The sequence below is a fragment of the Acanthopagrus latus genome, chromosome 3 (genome assembly GCF_904848185.1).
Source record: "Acanthopagrus latus isolate v.2019 chromosome 3, fAcaLat1.1, whole genome shotgun sequence".
Classification (NCBI taxonomy): Eukaryota; Metazoa; Chordata; class Actinopteri; order Spariformes; family Sparidae; genus Acanthopagrus; species Acanthopagrus latus.
In genome coordinates, this window is record NC_051041.1 from 20,610 (window position 1) to 34,709 (window position 14,100).

Here is a 14,100-nt window from a genome sequence, read left to right on the forward strand (position 1 = left end):
GATGTGACAAAGTTGTTGTTTATTGGCTTGCTGTCAGCTGTGTTCGGTTGTCATGTCCAGCTGCTAAACCTAATGCAAAAACGGCGGCGCCTGGATTGCGATTCGCCATTGTTGTTTGTGTTTTGGTCTTTGCCGTGCTTCCTCTTTCCGGTTTTAAACTACTTTGATTGGTTAAAACAGCCATCCTGTTTTACCTTACATCGCCACCTATTGCTGTGGCATATGTATTACACGTATATTGCATCATTTGGTGGCAGATTTTACGGTTGCGTGTGTATGGAGTTATTCTCTGTTATTTTATTACACCACTCGTGTGGATGTGGAAATTCATTTAACCAAACCTTGGTTGCAAAATAACCTGGTCTGGTGTGGACAGGTCCTCAGACACTTCTGTGGGCGTCTTCACCTACTCTAACTCTGAACATTAAAACAGAAACCTGAAACTCTCTCACACACACACACACACTCCTCTCTCTCTCTCTCTCTCTCTCTCTCTCTCTCTCTCTCTCTCTCTCTCTCTCTCTCTCTCTCTCTGTCTTGGTGACATTTAGGCTGATATATAAATCACCAGGCCGGCCGTTCAGAGCCAGAAGATTCCTGCAGTACAAAACTAAAGTATTGTAACCTGTCTGCCTGCTTGTGTGCCTACCTGTTGTACTGATCCAGGGAATTGTCTGACCTCGCAGCATCATGCTCACCAGGTATGTCCATGTTTGTTTCAGTCAGATTACACTGTAGTGATTATGTGACAAACTCCAGAATGATCAATGAATGAACATGATGTTCAACAGTCAGGAAATAAACAACCTGCAATAGGATCAGGTGGTGAGACAGAGATAGGTGAAAGTATCTTCCAGCAGTTTATTCATTGTTATAGTTAAATTACTGTTTTTATCAACTGAGTTCACTGTGTGTGCACGCATGCGTGTGTGCGCATGCGTGTGTACATGAGTGTGTGTGGTTAGCAGCCTTCTACGCAACATGTATTAAATCTTCCACCTCCTCTTGTTCAAGAAATTTGTATTTCTGATGTGAAATGAACCATTTTAATTCAAATTCAAACAAATAATTCTACATCATCACATAAGACATCACACTGACAATATTGATCAGGTCACACATATGTTTCCTCGCTGATGACAAATCAATGAAATCAGTCTCTGCTCAGGGATATTGATGCTGGGTGCTGACTGGACCTCTTTAACTCCTCCGCTGGTCTGTCAGTGCCCTCCTCAGGCTGCAGACATCATTACAGCGACAACATAAACAAAGAACATGCTGATGTCTTAAATCAGCTCTGAACTGGCAGCTTGGCTCGCTCTTTTCTTACTGAGCCCATGTATTTTCCTCTAGTGCCACCCTCAGGAGGAACATCAAAATGAGCTATTGTTTTGTTTTTCTGGTATGTTTCACTTCTGTAACTGGCCAATCACACAGCAGCCTGAAGCAGAGTCAAAATTAAACTACAGAAAAAACTAAGCGTTTAATGTGACCTCTGTGTGGTGGCCTTGTGAGGACACAAGTCTCAGCCTCGATGTGTTTGTTGCAGGAACGTTGTTATTCTGTTCTCTCTCTTCGTCCTACTGGTGGAGGGTGACCTGGACTCAAACGGTGAGATCTAACTAATATCTGTTCTGATTGATCATCAGATTAAAATAGCATTACAGTTTGATCAACAGGTCATTTGACTGATGTATTGAAGTTTAATGAAACATTTTGTGTTTGCAGATGCTGGAATACAAGCCATGTCGACAGGTAGATCACTTCTCCGTCTCTCATCACTCATACCTGAAAGGTTTGTATGTGGTCTAACCTGTCTCTACATCACCTGTCGATCTTCTTTGTCTTACAGATAAAGACTCCATATCTGATGAAGCCCCCACAGGTCAGTCAAAAGTTTTCAACTTCTAAAAAGGATAAGGGTTTTTTTAAAAAGTAAAAGATTGTTTTGGTCTGAAAACGCTCACAGATATTTTAACATAAGTCAAATAAAATGGGTGTCAGAAAGGGATTGATCCAAAACCAAAATGGTTGCCTTAGGAACTCCAATCAACATCCGGAGTCAGTCTGTCAAAACTCGGGTAAACTAACAAAACCTGTTTTGCAACATGCGGTCAGCGATAAATCTGTGAAATTACATCACTTTTCAAGTGTGTTGATGGATGGAAATGTTTGACTTTAGATGAAATGCGTTTAGTAAATTTCTTGTTTCATATTAAAATGAACAGTTTTCACATGTTGTCAGTTTAGTTAGTATTAAGTTTAACATCCCCAGAAATGATGACTCAGGTAAGATGTTGTTTTGTTGTTTCAGAGAGTATGAACGCCGTCTCTCCTGATCAGCCTGGTAAGAGTGCACATCTGTTACTCTACAGAGAAATGCCAAACACACGCTTTTTTTATATTTCCACACTAGAGATGTTCTCTGCTGTGGACAAAACTGAAACTTTATTGTTTATAAATCAATTCATCATTTAATAATGAGCCAGCAGACTTTGATTAAGAGAAACATTCTCACATGTCTTCAATTCAGAGTTAGGATGAACTAATGAATATCAAAATAATGTCTAACAATAGTGTCAAATTTAACAGTGGAAGTAGAAACACTCTTCTCACACCACATTTTGCTGGTTTGTGGCTCAAACTAGTCCGACTGGTGGAAAACCTGTTGAGCATTTAAACCAAAACCTTGCATACAGACACGCAGGAATCACAAATCACAAAACAAACCTTCCAGCAAAAACATGTGATGAGTCGTTTTAATGACTAGTTATTAATAACTAGTAGTTTACTTTTCATCAGGGTTTAAATTGTATTCGTCATCAGCTTCCCCTCGGCTGGCAGCAGATTTAGGTAAGATAGATAGATAACCATCTGTGTAGCTATCTATCTATCTATCTATCTATCTATCTATCTATCTATCTATCTATCTATCTATCTATCTATCTATCTGTCTGTCTGTCTGTCTGTCTGTCTATCTGTCTATCTATCTGTTTATAGACCTAATGATGATAATAATAATAATAATAATAATAATAATAATAATAATAATAATAATAATAATAATAATAATAATAATAATAATTAATAACAATAATAATTAATAACAATAACAATAAGTAAGATATTAGCTGATGATTGAATAATGATTGACAATGATTTTTTTCAGATACCAGCAGCTCCAGTTCAGAGACTGCAGACGGTGAGAACACAACATAGATACATTCAATGCAAACATCCATGAAATACATCCATACGTACACAAATACATAGAGGAAAACATATCTATACATTTAACCTTTGACTCAAAGTAATTTATGAACTTATTTTCTTACGTTCATTCATTCATCATGTAAATGTTGCTTCTTGTAGCTCCAGCAGCCAATCAGGTGACAGTACATGGTATGTCTGGTTTTCTCCTTCTACCTCTGAATATCTCTTTAAATTTGAGCATTTCATGAATTTTTCTGTTGATTCATACATCAATAGCTTGATAGCTTGAAAGCTTGAAAGCTTGATTGCTTGATTGCTTGATTGATTGATTGATTGATTGATTGATTATAGAACCTGCTGCAGCTGCTGCAATCAGTGTGGAAGAAGAAGATGGTGAGATGAATGCATGCTACATGATAAGATGTTGTATTAAACTATACCATGACATACTATGCTATATAATGTGATACATAACACACAACAACACAAATAACATTAACATATACAAAACTGGCTAAACTATGAGCGGGAGTGAGATTACCCCAGATAAAAATGGCATTTAAAAATAAACAGTTTGGGAAATTTCAAGATAAGAACGATATCCAATTAGTGTGTTCAAATGAAAGTTCACACATGTGTCATATATTTCTGGTTTGTTTATAAAGGTAATATCTTTTGAGTGCATATTTATCTCATATTGTCTTTGTTGGTTGCTGTTCATTTAAAACTGTTTTTCTAACAGAAGATGAGCGCTCCGACTCTGAGGAGGGAGGGAAGAAAAAGTTCAACTCCCGTTCGGTCAAACCTCAGAGCCCAGCCGTGCTGCCACAAAACCCAGTGGGCTTTATCAAAAGCCCCTCCCATCTACCTCAGAGCCCTGCCCTCCCCCTTCAACCACTCATTCCTCAGCCGAAAACTCTGGTGAGGAACCGAACGTCAAAGAGACGATCCAGGACCAATCGCCCCCAGATATAAGAAATCAACGCACACGCAGTAACACACACCTGTAGTAACACACCTGTAGTAACACACATGTAGTAACACACACGTACGTAGGTGTAAAAATATCTTTCATACATTGATAAAAGAGACACACAAACATTTGATCTTAAAACTTGTTTGTGAGTTTGTTTTTGTAATATTTAACGGTTTTATAGGATGAATTTAATAACCTAAATTGTTTTCTGACTGAAAGCTTAGACTGATCATTTAATATTTTCACTTTTGTCCGGGTCTGTCAGTGTCTGGCCACCAATATGTTTATTGTATTGGGCCCCTGATTGTTTTCTGTATTGGGCCCTGATATGTTTAATGTAGTGAGCCCCTGCACCGCCTGTTTTCAATCAGCTCAGTTTATTTGAGTTTTAGGTAGTTTTTCTTTTCTTTTTCTTTTTTGTTTCATTTATTCATTAATAATTCTTAATTGTAATCAAACATTGACACAACATGTTCTCATGTTCTTCTTGACTTTTGTCATATTTGAATAAAGTTGAAATGAACTGAGCGTGAATTTCAGCTGACCTCTGACCTCATGACCTCATCACCCCATGACCTCTGGCCTCTGAGCAGGTACACCCTCAGCGCTGTCTGTCAGCATCACTCCTTAACCTCCAGTCACAACAGACATGTTTCACATTATAGAAGTGTGCACTCACCTCAAATATCACCCAATCTTTTCTCCTTTTATTTTCCTACATATGGACACCGCACAATCTCAATAGTGTCACTCTCTCTCGGTGATGTATGTGCCACTTGTTATAAATATAAAGTTTTACATGTATATAATAAACTTTTAAATGATTGAGAAAGGTGCAAAAATCCACCTGCTGCATCATTGCCCCCCTCAGCCAGTTTGAGAGTGAAAACCTTCAGAGAACACAAACAGCAGCTACATCTGTAATTAATGGCCCGACAAAATCACTTGGTCTGTGTGCGTGCACGCATGTGCTTGTGTGTGTGTGTGTGTGTGTGTGTGTGTGTGCGTGTGTGCGTGTGTGTGTGTGTGTGTGTGTGTGTGTGTGTGTGTGTGTGTGTGTGCGTGTGTGTGTGTGTGTGTGTGTGTGTGTGCGTGTGTGTGTGTGTGTGTGTGTGTGTGTGTTTCACAGTATTTCCTTGTATGTGGCTTGTTTGTGGGAAATCCCATCAACTCACTGTTCTGGAAACTTTTACTCCTCTATTGTTCAAAACATGTCTGCTGTAGTACTTCCTGCTGAGCGGCGATAATGAGGCACTGTGTGTGTGTTTGTGTGTGTGTGTGTGTGTGTGTGTGTGTGTGTGTGTGTGTGTGTGTGTGCCAGGAGCTGATAATTCAGATATCATGGAGCTCTTTGGAGGCCCAAGCCTGGAAGTTTCCTCTGCTCATGCCACAGCTATAGAAGAGTAAGAGTTAGCTGTAGAGGCTAACTTTGATACTACAGCCCAGCATGAATCCAAAATCAATCACTTCTCAACGCAACTTATGAGAGTGCTCAGAAATCGATGTCTGGTCTGAGAGACAGAACAAACTACTTGGGACTCTGCTGCTAACGGAGATGCTTGTGCTCACTTCAGGCTGAAGATCAAAAGGGTGCAGCATGAACCGGCCGTCACCCAGGGGACAAAGAGGCAAAATCATATCTGATTCTTCACGTACCTCACAGTGTCCTGTAGGAAGTACGATTGATTTTACTATATCACCAAGGTAACTGAAGCTGTTCCGGAACAGGTTCTGGTCCAGATCACAGAATCACACATGGAAATGTTCCATCTTCTGACCAATCAATTTGCTCAGTGTAAAAGCTGTACTCCTGTAGGACGACCCCGTCCTGTTGTCTTAACTTCTTCTTTTCCTGTTGGCTTCAGCGTGTCAAAGCCTAGAAATTGTGCTTTTTAATCCTGATGTAATTTCACAGATTCACCTTATCGTAAATATTCAAACTGGTAGCATTAAATGAACTGAGGTTCTGTTTAACATTTCGTCAGCGCTGTGCACATTACCTGATGTCTGAACTTCAACATACCCAGGATCTGTTTCTCTCATGTGGTTTCACTAACCCCAATAATCACACAACGCTGGTTATGAAGTTGGTAAGTCAACCCAGATTTTCAGCAAACATTTAGAATATGGACAGGTCTACCCACAGTAGAGTAGAAGAAGACGTTTAACATATAATCGAACCTGAAAACATACAGTAACAGCTGAGAGATGAGGGACGGACAGAAAGAAACAGACCTGTAATGTGAGTGGTTTAGCAATTCCCTCAAGGATTTTTAGAACTTTTCTCATGACAATGGCATTACGGACAGTAGAAGTATTGTTTTTACATTATGAACAGTCTCTATAAAATCACTCTCCTCCATTACTGTAAGAAACATCGAGTTGGGGTAATCTTTGCCGTTAAATAAGTGTCAGAAATTGTCAGCTCAACCACAGTAACCTTCAGTAGATTTCAGGGAAATCTACAGGCAACACAGGCAACAGAAATTTGATCTACATCTGAAGCAGAGTTCACAGTTCTCAGTGAGTCCAATAAAGACTAATCATAAAATCGTTGAGGGTAACCAATCAAAGAGCCCACTCTGTTGTCCATTTCCTGGTCTTTTTCTAGGTCCAGGTCAAGGTCCTGGTCCATGTTGTTTCCAGCAGTCTGAAGGGTTATTTTAAACTGGTCTGGAATCTGGTCCATCAGGTTGGAGTGTTGTTTGTTGCTCACTCTGCATCACTAAAATAATTCAGGCGTTAACAAAAGAGGTAATTGACAGGAACCCAGGTGTGTTTAACCAGAAACTGCTGCAGGTGAAACTCTGACAGACACTTAAATATTAAATTAATATGACATATTGATGATAACATCATTAATTATCAATTCATCACGACTGTCGTTAATACATGATGAGGGGTCAGAGGTCACGCTCACTGTCACCAAACCACATTTAAAAAACACTTAGCTAGCTGAAGTTGTGTATGTGAAGTTTTGTGTGCATGTGTGTGTATCATCAGTAACACGTTAATAAGGTTTAAAGCAGTCTGAGTCACGGTATTTCTTCAATGAACTGCTTCCTTCTCTTAAACTCTTTGTGTTCCTGGTAAAAAATTGTCCAACCAGTTCTCCTCATAATGAGAACAACATACCTGACATAGCACACACACACACACACACACACACACACACACACACACACACACACACACACACACACACACACACACTGTGTACATATTATTCTTACATTTCCTGGTAGGAAATGTGTGAAAACTTTATGATATTTAATGTGTTTATAGTTCTGACTTTATTGGTCTAAACCCATTTAAATGTGGTGTAAATCTTGTTTAAACTCTGGTCTGAATGTCACTTTAGCTCCATGTAAACCTGGTGTAAACCCAGTATAAATGTGTAAATCTGGTGTGGCAATAATGTAAGTAGAAACATCTACAAACAACAGGAGCTGCTATTTGGTGTTTCTGTTACTAAACTAGTGATTCGGTGAATTTAGACCAGGCAAACAATGTTAAGCTGAGTGTAGAGGCTCAGACAGCCAGGTAGGGCAGTGATTAGAGGGAGTTGGAGGTGGTGGAGGTGGAGGTGGTGCAGGAGGAGGAGGAGAGTATAAAAACCTGCTGCTCTCTTTCAGCTCAGTTCAGACTCTCAACAAAGTGAAGTTTGGTTCGTGTCGACCTGAACGACAACATGCTGCGACGGTGAGTTTAAAACTTTATGAATCTGTTTGACTTTTACACATCAGAACACTAAGAGAACTATTTTACTACACGATACTATATACTAAACTATTTAATCATTCATTCTTTATCACTGATGCTGAACATGAAACTCAAGAAACATGAAACTCAAGAAAAAGCATCTAAAATGTCTTTTATTAAATAGTTAATGGGATTTTAGGGGAGACATTTCAGCTGTAAACACTGTAAAATAGTATTTAGCCAACATTGCTCTGTTGGAACAGTTTGTGCTGCCACACCTGTTTGTTCTAATTAGACTGTCAAGTGATCTCACGTCAGTCCGTCTGTAGTCTGTCTATAGTTAACAACAGTTTCTATATGTCTCATGCTTTGGCTTGGGACGTCTTTTGTCTTCACAACTTTTACAAAAGAAAAATATGTGACTCTTTTCCATCAACATATTTCTCAGATGGTACAGTAATGACATGAATCATTATGACATGAAGCTGCAGTTCAAACAGTTCCAAACGACATTTCTTTAATAGCTGAGCTGAGATTTCAGCTGCTGACAGTATTAGTGTTTAGGTTTGGTTCATTAGCTCAGCAGAAGGACTTCAGTGTTTCAGCTGCAGTCATTCGACTCTCAGATGAACCTCAAAGCTCATGTGTCTCTTTGAGGATTTGAGCTGCCCTTCATTGTTTCTTTCTATACATTGAAAAGAAGAAATGCTTTGTTTCTTTGCTCTCTATGGAGGAACCACAAAGAAGTGCAGTCATTTAACCCTTCAGACCGGTTTCACCCTCCACTCAACACAAGTCATAAAGAATGTAATGCACTTAATCCAAAATGTTGAATATGTTTGTCACTTTATAGTCTTTGTTTGTCATTTTACATTTTTATGTTTGTCACTTTACATTTTTATTTTTGTCACTTTACATTCTTTATATTTGTCAGTTTACATACTTTGTTACTTTAAATTCTTCATGTTTGTCACTTAACAGTCTTTATATTTGTCACTTTACATTCTTTGTTTGTTACTTTAAAGTCTTTATGTTTGTCAATTTACATTCAACACTTTACATTATTTATATTTATCACTTTACAGTTTTTATATTTGTCACTTTCCATTCTTCATGTTTGTCACTTTACATTTTTATATTCTTCACATTACATTTTTATGTTTGTCACTTTACATTTTTTATGTTTGTCACTTATTTAATTAATATTTTATCTAGTGGTATAAACATTTTAATATGTATGGGCTGAAAAACACTATTGACTCCGGTGGAGTGTCTCTTCCTGTATGACAGTGCAATGCAGGAAAACAATATGCAAACACATTGCAGTCAAATCAACCTGTTCACTTTGCATGCATGTTCCAGGTGTGTTGTGTTGCTGCTCCTTGCTCTCACTGCTGTTTCTCTGGCAGCTCCAGTCACTGGTAAGCTATGATCAGTTGTCAATAATGTTATTATCAGCAAATATCAATAGGTGCACTTAATGTTCAATATTAACTTTTTAATAATAATTGATTTCCATTATTGTCTGTCTGTCTGTCTGTCTGTAGATCAACCAACAGATAAAGGTAAAATAAATGTTTAAATCCTGGTCGTTCTTGTCATTCAGTTCATTAAATCTTACCCTTTAGTTCTGGTCAAGCTTTGACCTTTGACCTTGTAGAGACCCCACTCCTCATGATGACATCCGATCACCACAGAGAAGCAAATAAGAGTGCAGACTGTTACTGATTTTAAAGTTCTGTCAGCGGCGCTTACTGACTGTACAGTACAACAAATACTACATGATCATTACATCATTAGCTGATTATTACATCATCAGCTATTTGTGGGATTAATGTTAAATTATTGATTGTTATATCATCACTGTTTCTTGCATGAACGTTTCTGAATATTGAAGATTTAGAGAATGTTAAAAACCTGCTGAGGAGCCGGGAAGACTCACAGACAGGTAACAGAACAACACATTTACACAATCTATAGGCAAAATTCGACACAAGCTACACATACTGTACACACGTGTATATAAACTGTACATCTAAACATGTTGATTTGTTTCAACAGCTTCTGCTGACAACAAAGCAACAGATGACACAAGCACAGGTAACCTTTCTGTCTCTGTCTGTCTGTTCACCTTCCTGTTTACCCGTCTGGCTGTTCACCTCTCTGTTCATCTGTCTCAGGTGCCTCAGGTGTGTCTGTCAGTCCTGATACAGGTCAGTTTGTAGTTTAATGAATCTTAATTGAATGAATCTTTGATTTAAGTCAGTTCACATGTGAATCAAATTAAATTCCAGTTTAAACTCTGATTGATGGAAATTTTCACATCAGTTTCATTTGAAATGTGTTTGCGATTCTTCAGACGACACCAACACCTCCACAGACACTGCAGGTGAGAATACAGATTTCTTTCATTTTCTGTCTTTAGTTTATGTGATTAGACATGGATTGATCATTGATCAGATCAAGAGCGCTCAGACCAAGACACAAAATCACCAGGAAGAGACACAAAATGACTCTAAGATGAGCAGAAATCAAATAGAGCCTTGGCCCAAAAGAACCTGTCTCTCTAACCCGAAACCTGTTCATCGGTGCTGATCTAGTGAGATGCCAGTTACGGTAACCCAGATGATAACACAGACGACAGTAGGGACAACATTTCTAATGTTTTGTGTTTGTGATTCTTCAGATGACACTAACAACACCTCCACAGACGCTGCGGGTGAGAATACAGATTTCTTATGTTTCAGTCTTTAGTTTATGTAACTCCTTGAAGTGGATTGATCACCGATCAGGGCTGATTATTAACACCGCTGCTTCTTGATCAAACAGTTTCGTTGATGTCTTTCTTTGTTTCTTTGTTTGAGTATTTTTATTGTATCTCACATAGGTCATATATTTCACACTGCAGTCTGATAGCCACAGGAGTGGCTCACCGATTGGCTGGACTAATATCTGAATAGTCAATAATACGCACCTGTTTGGTTACAGATTGACTGCTGATGTTTCCCATGATAACAAATAATCGATGAGTATGAAATATGTTTGATCCTCAGATGTTGCAGAAGACAGCGAAGACAAGAGTGACGTAAACACTACCGATAAGTCTGACAATGAGACTGATGCTGAGCAACAGGAGAAAGATGATTCTACAACTGAGGCTGATGTAGATGAGGATGATAGTAAGGATGGTGATGTCGATGAGGATGATAGTAAGGATGATGATGTGGATGAGGATGATAGTAAGGATGATGATGTGGATGAGGATGATAGTAAGGACGAGGATGAGACTAAGGAGTCTGAGGATCTGGCTCAGGAAGAGGATGAAAGTGAGGTTGAGGATGAAACTAAGGAGTCTGAGGATGAGGATGAGACTCAGGAGGAAGATAAAATTGAGGATAGGGATGATGTAGATGAGGCTGATAGTACGGATGAAGATGACACTAAGGAGTCTGAGGATCAGGGTCAGAAGGAGGATGATAGTGAGGGTAATGATGACACTAAGGGGTCTGAGGATAAGGACAAGTCTGAGGAGGAAGATGATATTGAGGCCAAGGATGAGACTAAGGGGTCTGATGATGAGGATCAGGGTCAGGAGGAGGATGTTAGTGAGGATAAGGATGACATTCAGGAGTCTGACACTGAGGTTGAAGGAGAGGATCAAAATGAAGACGCTGCAGCAGGAGGGGAGGAGAGCTTGTCTGAGGAGGACAGCGACGTTTCAGACAGAATGGAAGGAGCTAGTGATGAGGACACAGACAAGGAAGACACAGAAAGCATGAATGTAGATGAGGAAGATGAAAGTGGAAATCAAGGTAAGGATGACAGTGACGAGCCTGAAACAACAGAGGCTGACAGTGATGCAGACTTGTCAGCAGAAGAGGATGAGGAGGATGTTTCAGAAAGTGAAGCTGAGGGTGACAGCACTGAACCAACAGATACAAACATGCCAGAAGACGAGGAAGAGCAGCAGAGTGCTCTCTCCACCGAAGGTAAACACAATGACGACTGTTTCATCAGGTCTTTTTACCTTTAATAGAGAAGGGTTAGGGTTAGGGTTCTAAGAATTCAGGTCGTTTTCAAAGTTGACGTAAAGAGTCAAATCTATAGACCAGGGTTGACTTCAAGTACTTTACATCGAATATAAACGTTTTAAAAGCTTTAGGATCAGAATTAAAATATGAGAATAAGTGAAAGATGGAGATCAAAATGAGAAGTCAAGGACAAACAAAGACTTCAGAGGAAGCAGCTGACAGACAACATCTGGGCAAGCCTTTCTTTTACAGTCCCCTAATTACCAGCTGTTTACCTGGTAAATTCATGTTAACACAAAAGTGTTACTAGGTAATTACCAATGGAAATGAGAAAGTAAATACAATGAAACTATGGCGAAATGCTGGGTAATTATCTGGTAACTATATGGTAAATCATAGTGTTATTGGGTAATTACTGCTGGTAATAAGCAGGTAGCTACAGTCTCCTAATTACTAGCAATTTACCCATTAAATATATGGTAACAAAAATGTGTTACTAGGTATTGTATTTACTGTCTTGTAACCATTGGTAATTATGTAGTAACACTGTGTTACCATGGCTTTACCAGATAAATACCTGGTAAATAGGGAGATGTAAAAGAAAGGCTTACCAACATGGGTTTCCTACTTTATATTTACCAGATCCAGACAGCAACTCAGCTTATTTATGGATTTATTAGATTCTGGATCTAAAAGTAATTTCACACCTACTAGATACTAAAATGGAGGTGAAATGAAAGATTAAAAAATAAAAAAATAAAAAAAACTGAGTCGAGATGAAGAGTTCGGGTGTGGAAAAGTTTGAAGCAGTGAAAGCACAAACAAATAAAATCCAGTGTCAAAGTAGATGAATTAGAGACACAAAGACATCAGATGGGTTAACACTCTGGAGGTCATTGTCTTTGTTTACTGAGACTTTTTATGATTATCTCTCAGAGGCAGTGCCGACATCACTGTGGGTGGAGCCTGTTTGTTGATGTTAATGAGTTGTTACCTTGTTTGTTGTTGCAGCGACACCGGCTGACCAACCAGATAAGACAGATGACCACGCCACCACTGACGGTAAAGGTTACACCCTACTGTGACAACACACTGCCTTACAGCCAATCACAGTTCAGAGCCACTTGAATCCACTGAGTTGCAGGAGAGAGAATTAACCAGTCAAACCAGTTTGAGAGCAACGAGAGAAGTGACACTTCTCCATTTTCTTCTTTCAGTCATGAATTAGACGCTTGGACTCTGGGGGAGCTCAGCAACTGCAGGTAAAATCACTCTGACTGTTGATGAAAATAACTGGAAGTGTAACTATGAAGTCAACATTGACTAAGTAACTAGTTACTTTGGTTGTGACACTCAGGGAAATGAGTCAACTGAGGTCAAAACATTAGATTCTGTGCTGTATTCACGGGGAGTGGGAAGAAATGACATTGCTGATGAGTGACAGTCGGACGGGAATCAATCAATCGCTCACTGATGTTCATCGATCAGTTCTGTCATATCACACACAAACAACAACGATGATCAGCGAGTGTTTGTGTGTTTTCTCCCGTCAGAGCCGGCCCCACAGTGGACTCAGTTACCATGACAACAACAATAAGAACTGCAGCTTAACTTCAACCTCCAGCTTCCATTTTATCAATCAATCCATAAATCACTGTGTTTATCACATGTAATTATATAAGGCTCAGTCTCTACTGTCTTCAGGCTTTGATTCCATGTCTTTAACCTGTCTCACTGTCTGCCTGTCTGTCTGCTCTGTGCTCACACGTGTACATACAGTTATCGTTTACCTGCTGACCTGAGATCTGCTCTGTGTTCACATCTTTTACTGTACAAACATTCATGAAGGACGAACGATTGTCTGTCTGTCGGAGGAACTGCTAATAAAGTCTGAATTTTCTCGCGAGTCTCAGAGTCTTTTTTTAATGGTGTTGATCTGTGATCAGACAGCAGTGACATCAACAGCAGTGACATTCAGGTCAGAGCAGATTATAGAAAATCTTTTTTAATACAGACTCAGATGAACAAACATATTTCTAATGTCTTTGAAATTACCCCTGAAGAGACCACAACTACTCAATGCCGATGAAATCACAAAAAATGATTTCATAAATATATTCTGATATTTTCTAAAAAACAGCTGCAGATTTATTTAATATATTTACAGGAAACTTCAAA

The 14,100-nt window shown here is 39.0% G+C and overlaps 2 protein-coding genes across 2 annotated transcripts; both read left to right on the plus strand.

Moving 5' to 3' along the window:
• Nucleotides 1–653: 653 nt before the first annotated feature.
• On the plus strand, nt 654–4,642 carry si:ch211-133n4.6 (uncharacterized protein LOC797776 homolog). Its single transcript, XM_037093565.1, has 9 exons — nt 654–701; nt 1,550–1,611; nt 1,729–1,755; nt 1,853–1,885; nt 2,315–2,347; nt 3,170–3,202; nt 3,373–3,402; nt 3,565–3,606; nt 3,956–4,642. Exons 1-9 carry the CDS (start codon nt 691–693, stop codon nt 4,186–4,188), a joined length of 504 nt encoding a protein of 167 aa, XP_036949460.1. The 5' UTR covers nt 654–690; the 3' UTR covers nt 4,189–4,642.
• A 3,177-nt stretch (nt 4,643–7,819) lies between these two features.
• stm (starmaker) lies at nt 7,820–13,823 on the plus strand. The gene is made up of 12 exons (XM_037091092.1): nt 7,820–7,891; nt 9,254–9,312; nt 9,439–9,456; nt 9,789–9,839; nt 9,953–9,991; nt 10,072–10,104; nt 10,251–10,280; nt 10,578–10,610; nt 10,945–11,880; nt 12,934–12,984; nt 13,140–13,184; nt 13,476–13,823. The coding sequence occupies exons 1-11, from the start codon at nt 7,881–7,883 to the stop codon at nt 13,148–13,150; spliced, it is 1,272 nt and encodes a 423-aa protein (XP_036946987.1). The 5' UTR covers nt 7,820–7,880; the 3' UTR covers nt 13,151–13,184; nt 13,476–13,823.
• Nucleotides 13,824–14,100: the final 277 nt, after the last annotated feature.

What these genes read in the sequence shown, in the direction of transcription:
- si:ch211-133n4.6 (XM_037093565.1), top strand. An exon ending in CGTCTCTCCTGATCAGCCTG is followed by an intron (nt 2,348 to 3,169) that starts GTAAGAGTGCAC and finishes GATTTTTTTCAG; the next exon opens with ATACCAGCAGCTCCAGTTCA. An exon ending in CAATCAGGTGACAGTACATG is followed by an intron (nt 3,403 to 3,564) that starts GTATGTCTGGTT and finishes GATTGATTATAG; the next exon opens with AACCTGCTGCAGCTGCTGCA.
- stm (XM_037091092.1), top strand. An exon ending in CCGGGAAGACTCACAGACAG is followed by an intron (nt 9,840 to 9,952) that starts GTAACAGAACAA and finishes TTGTTTCAACAG; the next exon opens with CTTCTGCTGACAACAAAGCA. An exon ending in GTCTGTCAGTCCTGATACAG is followed by an intron (nt 10,105 to 10,250) that starts GTCAGTTTGTAG and finishes GCGATTCTTCAG; the next exon opens with ACGACACCAACACCTCCACA.